The sequence below is a fragment of the Onychostruthus taczanowskii genome, unplaced genomic scaffold, assembly GCF_017590055.1.
Source record: "Onychostruthus taczanowskii isolate IOZ18803 unplaced genomic scaffold, ASM1759005v1 scaffold282, whole genome shotgun sequence".
NCBI lineage: Eukaryota > Metazoa > Chordata > Aves > Passeriformes > Passeridae > Onychostruthus > Onychostruthus taczanowskii.
The window spans coordinates 45,678-52,500 of NW_024500151.1; the positions used below are offsets into that span (position 1 = coordinate 45,678).

The 6,823-nt window shown below is 49.5% G+C and overlaps 1 protein-coding gene across 1 annotated transcript in view; it reads right to left on the reverse strand.

Annotated features, from left to right (window-relative positions):
• Window positions 1-714: 714 nt before the first annotated feature.
• Window positions 715-6,823, reverse strand: part of ZCCHC7 (zinc finger CCHC-type containing 7) — a 34,398-nt gene continuing 28,289 nt past the window's right edge. Inside the window, exons 5-7 of the mRNA XM_041407985.1 lie at window positions 5,687-5,782; window positions 2,346-2,463; window positions 715-1,910 (exon numbers count right to left, since the gene is read on the reverse strand). Coding sequence (XP_041263919.1) covers window positions 1,495-1,910; window positions 2,346-2,463; window positions 5,687-5,782 — 630 coding nt within the window. The 3' untranslated portion in view covers window positions 715-1,494. The remainder of the gene's footprint in view (window positions 1,911-2,345; window positions 2,464-5,686; window positions 5,783-6,823) is intronic.

Below are 6,823 nucleotides of genomic sequence, written 5' to 3' on the forward strand. Positions count from 1 at the left end.
AAAGGAAACATGGGATTCAAAACCAGAAAGGGATGTACAACTCAGCACCTGGGAAAAGAGCTGTTTCCATGTCAAAAACAAGCCTTTTCAGGGGTGGAATTAACATAGTAATTTTTTCAGTACAGCTAAAACTGATTTTCTTTTCAGTATCATCAGGAATTTTTCAATCAAGCAATAAATGAAGTTAAGCAAAGCTTGTTTTTGTTACCAAGGTCACACTGAGGCAAAGCTATAAATCAAGTTTGCAAATACTATGCAGGTGTATCTCACCAGTACCTCTGAAACAGGATGACACGGCCACCAGAACACCTCTGCTCCCACGCTGAGTTTGCTAAAAAAAAACCTGATGAATTTAGGGAGTACTGGCATGGGATAACACTGGCATAGTGAGAGTCCTCAAATTTTTCTTGGGTGCCCATGTCCCTTTCCAGGTACCCTTTCAGGGTATAAATAGTCTCTAATTTCAACACAGGAATGCTGCAGAGGGAGAGGAGCTGCACCTCAGGGACACTGCTGTCACCATCAGCTGCTCTCAGGGGAGCACATCACAGAGCAGCAGGGTACAGATAATTTCCTTTTCACAACAGTGGAGTATAAATGCATTTTTTGCTTTACTCTTGCCAGGGGTGATGCAGTTTCAGCTCAGGAAAGAGAACATGATGCTGTTTTCAATTTTGTTTGGAAAGCAAGGAAATGAGGAACAAACCCATTCTCTTCATATTTCTCACGTAAAGTTTTATTTGTGTTAGTCCTTTGATAAAGCATTTTACTCTTACAAACCTTAAAACAACATGCTGAATTCCAGTGTACAAAAATAACTGTCTTTAAAAAAAATTAAATTTTAGCACAGTGTGACTGGAACCAAGTGTGTTCTTCATACTCCACTCCTTTTTCCTCCAACACATTACAAGGAACAAGGACAGATTTAGTGTGAGATGTAAACTCTGTTCCAGGCCCAGCTGCTCATTCCTGCTCTGCTGAGCAGCTGGTTAGGACAGAATGTATCCCCAAAAGTTGAGCCCTGAGGGCAAGGATTGGATGGCACTGCTCTGGAGAGTGAGGTGGGGGACTGCTGCATCCCAAAGCACAAAGCAGGGACTTGGCTGTCCCTTCCAGGGGGAGGGAAGTGCCCAGTGCCCTCCTGCTCCCAGGAGGGGACTGGTGGCTGAGGGGATGTGCTTTGTACCCACGTTCCTGCTTTCCACCCCGAGCACCCCTGACCCACGTCTCCCTGGCACTGGCCCCAAAGGTGCTGTGCTCCAACAGCACAGCCACATCTCAGTGCTGAACAAACAGAGCCTGCAAGCCCAGCGTGCCCCCACACCCCCAAGCAAAGGAAATAAACATACAGTGGTCCCCTGTGGCTGTGCAGATGGACAGGGGGTGATGTGCCCAGCATGCTGGGTCAGGACAGACTCCAATTCGTGTGCTAAGCCAGGGGCAGGAGTAAAGACAAGGCAGAGCCAGAGCAGGGAATGCCAGTGCTACCTGCCATCACCAGGATTTCTGTTTGGACTTCTTCTTCCGCTGCTTTATAAGGAATAGATTGTCCCTGCTGTCAGGACTGGCAATTTTCTGCTTTTTCCATTTCATCTTCCTTCTGGCAGCCTCTGGGGGCTGCTGCACACACAGGCCCTTGCGGCGGGCCCTGCTGCCCTTGCAGCCCTGCTGCCTGCTCCCCCGGGGGAACTCCTCGGGCTCCCCGTGGGTTCCAGCATCCTTCCTGTGCTTCCCCTCCGGGCCTTTCTTTGCCCGGCTCACCTTCAGCTTCTTCTGCTGCTCGCTGTGCCTGCTTTGCTTCCCCTGGTCTTTCCAAAGTTTGCTCTTTTTCTTCTGGCTGGGCACCTCAAGGTGTTCTTCCTGCAATGGTGTTTCGGACTGTTCTGGCAGAAGGCCAGCTTCCTGCAGGTCTGGAAAGCAGAGTGGATTATGTCAATACCTAAAAACCCTAAAACTGGGCAGCTGAGCCATCACACCTCTCCTCTGTTACGAATGAAGTTAGACAAAATTTATCTCTGGCAGATTTCTTCACTGTGGGTTTTTCCTGTCATCAGGCTAGAATCTTAACAAATAGTGATTTAATCCTCTTTGTCCTATTTCATGGCATTTTTAATGTCAGCAGATTTTTCAGAATTAAAACATCTGACAATGCTCCCTGAGTGACTTTGACACAGTCAATTTCCATGATAGACACGGATGAGTAAAGTCACAAATCTTTCACTACCACCAGGCTACCTGTTCAAATCCACAGCTTTTCCCAACACATGGAAGTAATCCCAGCGTGTTTCTAAAAAGCACAAACACAGACCTGGAAGGGGGGAGGGATCTCCCAAAACACACTGTACCTGCCACCTTTCTCTTTAACCTGTTGGCTCTCCTCCTGATGTCGCACTCGTCGTCGTAGTAGTAGACGAAGGGAGAAGTGGGGAACATGTTGCCCTGCATCCTCTTCTCTGAGCACTCCTGCAAAACACATCCCAGGTCACTAGGGGGGTGAGTGCTGCCCTCCTGGAGGTGAAACGGTCCTGCAGGTCCTGGCCCGTGCTTGTGGCATTTTCATGAGCAGCTCGTCGTCCCCCTGCACACAGCGAGACCCAGGAGCAATGCCCGTCCCCCCGCACGCCTGTGACAGCACAGCACAGCCCCGAGGAGCAGCTGCAGGCCAGTGCTGACAGAGCTGCTGGGCACAGGGACGGGCAGGGCCCCAGCACTGAGCACACACCCGGCCCTCCGAGGCAAACAGGGCGCCCGGGCTGCTGGGGAGAGGCTCCCTGCACAGGGACCTGCACGCACCCCTGTGCCCTGGGTGCCCCTGGCAGGGCCTGGGGGGTCCTGGCAGGAGGCCAAAGGCACTCGGGGCTTTGAGGTTAACCCATGGAGCACATTGCCAACGGTGCATGAAGAAGTACAAGTCACAAAGGTTTAAGTGGAGTGATAATGAATTAATCACAGGGTGGAAAGTGGAATTTTGGGGATTTTACTACAGGGGTCTAGGAGGCAAGATGGAGGGATCTGGGTGTTGTCCTGTCTTTCTTCTTTCTTCTTCCCAGCCTCCATCTTCTTGGTGATGGTGGCACATTTGGATTGGTCTAGAGTAGAAGTAGACAGTCTAACATTGGTGATGATAGGTATTGGGAAATAATGATAAATGAAGTACACGTAATTCATAGTATAGAATGGAGACACCAGCCCAGGGGTGGGCAGTGTGCCCTTGACAGACCTGCTAGACAGAAAACTCTCTGGGTCCAAAAAAGAATGTTTTAGTAAACAACCCTGTGAACCAGAGGCGAAGAATCCCAACCCTTTCTTTGACCATTGGGCTGGGAAAAAGGGACTCGGGGTCATCCTGCCTGCAGGGAACCCGAGAGGGTGGCAGCCCCAAGGAAAGAGGGAGCCAGAGCCTGCAGCAGCCAGGGAGGGTGCTGTCACTGTGTGCCACTCCCTCACGGGGACAAACCACAGGCAAACCCTGCAGCAGGCTGCCCAGCACGCCTCAGAGAGCAGGGAACAGCAAGAGGCAACAGAAGAGCAGGAGAGCCCTGAGCAGCTGAGGTGAGGAAGGGCTGACTCTGGCATCACATGCATGCCAGCCTGTTTCCCAAACACCTGGAACAGGAATGTGAGTTTTCCAATGCTGTGCACACAGTTTCATCCATGTCTTGAGAGTCAGGCTAACAGGAACACTTCCTATGACAGGTGCTTTATTCTCCTTTATCCTCCTTGCAAATTGCCTGTTACCTGCTGTGCTCTGCTTCATCATCTTTCTCTTTTAGATACTGCTGAGATCACAGAAACGCAGAATCCAACAATGGCTTGGCTTGGTAGGGACCTTAAAGCTGGTCCCATCCCATGGCAGGGACACCTTCCCCTGCCCCAGGTGCTCCAGCCCCAGTGCCCAGCCTGGCCTTGGGCACTGCCAGGGATCCAGGGGCAGCCCCAGCTGTGCCAGGGCCTGCCCGCCCTGCCAGGGAGCAATTCCTTCCTGACAGCTAGTCTAACTCCACTCTCCATCACTTTGAAGCTGCTCCAGTGGCATCTGAGCCTCACCAGTCTCCAGGAGCTGCCAGGAGCTTTGGCTCACATGATGTCTGCACTGTGGGACCAGCAGCTTTCCTGCATGTGCTGCTGCTGCCACTCAGTGCCACCCTGGCAACCCCTGTCCCTGCCTGCTCCTCTCTCCTTCCAGAGGCACAGCGGATCAGAGATGCGTTTTTGATGTATTCTGCATTTCTCAGCTTATTTTTGGCATTTGCTTGGCTGAAATGTAGTGAAGAATCAGTTTTCCTGGAAGTGTTTTGCCTGTTTTTGGGAACAGTGTGCACATGGGAAGATCTGGTATCTCTGTCCTCTTGTGCTTCTATTGGGTTTTCCCCTTTAATTCAGTCCTTGCTCAGGCTGTTTCTGCTCCTTGTACACTACTACAAACACTTTCTTATCTTCCTTAACTTTGACAGACAGAAAATGTCCATGGGTTGCTTTCCTCCCTTTCTGATTCTGTACAGTTCAATCTGTTTTCTACCACTTCAAATTGGCTTTCCACCAGTTTTCAAACTGTTTTTCTACCAGTTTCAATCTAAGTATTTACCATCAGCTATAGTAAATACTATACTAATATAGTATATATAATCAGCTATAATATACACATAATTTCTAAATATTTTTACATCAGCCTTAATAATGACTTCAATAATAGATTTACAGCATCCCTAATAATTACTCATTAATTCTACAGCAGCCTTACTTGTATCCATGTGTGTCTGTCTTCCTCCAGTGCCATTTTTTGGACAGTTTAATAAAAAGTCAACTAAACTAAAGGCCCAAGTTTTTAACAAAACATACAGGATAGTTGAAGGGGCTGACACACAAGAGCAGGCAGAAGGGAACAGAGGAATATGCTGGCAATTTGCTGTTTCTAAGCCACAGGAAAAAATAAACTAAACCTATTCAATGCAGGATTAACATTAATTTTCTAGAATATTTGTGGCTTGGCTTGGGCTCCTGCATTTATTCCATAAAAGAAAAAACCCTGTTTCTTGTTCTGGTAATTGCAGGTACAGAGCTGAACTTGCTATGATAGGCACTAGAAAAGGTGATAAATATCATAAAAACACCCTGGAAGATGCAGCCACATTTCCTGGTTTTACTGAAGCCACTTAAGGCTCATGATGCCTCCTTTACCAGGCTGCACCTCACAGAAGGATAAGGCCAAACTTAGGTCAGATGTTGAACTGTAACTAGGAAACTACAAATAGGGATGATCACAAGCAGGCAGAAATGGGAGATTCCCAAAAGAGCACTCAGACAGCTGGGCTGAGCGCGGTGAAAAACCTGACGTGATGTTGAAGGTGAACAAAAAGAAAGGGGGGAGAAAAGCTGTATTCAGAAACCGCTTTCCAATGAAGGCTCTCTCTCCCAGGCAGTCTCAAAGGAAGCTGCCAAGGAGAGAGAGCAGCTCTGTGTCCCCATCTCCAGATCAGAGGGTGAGCGCCCTTCGCGCGCTGGCTGCGGCGGGTGCGGGCACACTGCTCCCGTGGCACACACCAGCCTGGCTCCTGTTATGAATAAAAAGATACCTATTTTTGTTTAAGGTTACAGAGAAAAAACCAGCTCCTGCAGCGCTTCCCTGGCGGGGCAGGGCTGGATTTCCAGCCAGAGGCACGGCCCTGGCAGGGAGTGCCAGACTTACGTATCCGAGGTGTCCCTGGCGAGAGCAGTTGTAGCAGTAGACGGACACCGCGCGCTCCGCGGGCGCGCCCGCCGCCTTGATGGGCCCCGGCTTCGTCTGCAAGAGGGAAACACGGGCAAGTCAGCTCCGGCACCGCTCTCAATGCTGAATTAAAAATAAATTAAAAGTGCAGAAATATAATTTTATTAAGCTTAGATCAACACGCTCCTGCTCGCTGCTGGAATATTAAGTTTGGAGAAGCAGCAACAGGCTGAGGCTGCTGTAATTTTGCAGAGCGAGGCTCAGCCTGGGCATCACAAATGAGGTGGGAAGAGGCATCGCTGCCATCCTGCCCACCAGGCCTGAATGCAAACTGCTGATTTATCTCTGCCCTCCTCTCTCGGGGGCTGTCAGATGCAGCTGGGGAGGCACAGTGCCACGCCACAGGGAGAATGGCAGTCCCATGTTCCACAGCACAGACACGATGCCACAGCCCACGGCGTGGGCAGGCACCAGGGCTAACAAGAATTCTGGCCCAAAATCAGTGGGGCTTAGGAGCCACCTTATTGAACTCTGTGTTTCCTTCTCTCTGGGGCTAAAGGAGCATGGAAAAGTGGCCCTGATTTCACAGAAAACTGCAGTATTTGGCAAAGCTCATTGCAGGAATGGCTCCTTCCTTTCAATGTGTATTGCCATGCTCCTGTGCTGTGGGAACCACTGTGCTCTCAGTTGGAGCCTCCAGAAGAATGACAGCAGTGTTTGTAAAATAGGCAGGAACAAGGAGAACCTTCCAGTGCTGTTCTTTGTGAATCTGATCACACTTGCAGTGTCACCTTATTGTGAACTCCCCAGCCCTGGGTTGAAATGTGTGTTTCAGAGTCATGTTCCTTAGCTCACACCCACGCACCAGGAGGGGCCTGAGGGAAGACTAAGAAGAGTGACACATCCAACAGTGATTTGTGACAAAAGGTGGGCAAACAGGGAAAGGGAAAACCGACCACCTATAAAGCAATCTGAGTATTTCTCATCCATGTCTCACAGCAAGAGCTCTCCAGCTAACAGCAGTGTGTAAGTGACACACTAAGCTGGCTCAGATTTTCAGGTATTCTTTTATCATAAGTATATAGAAGAGACAAGGAAATAAAAAACAACACACTG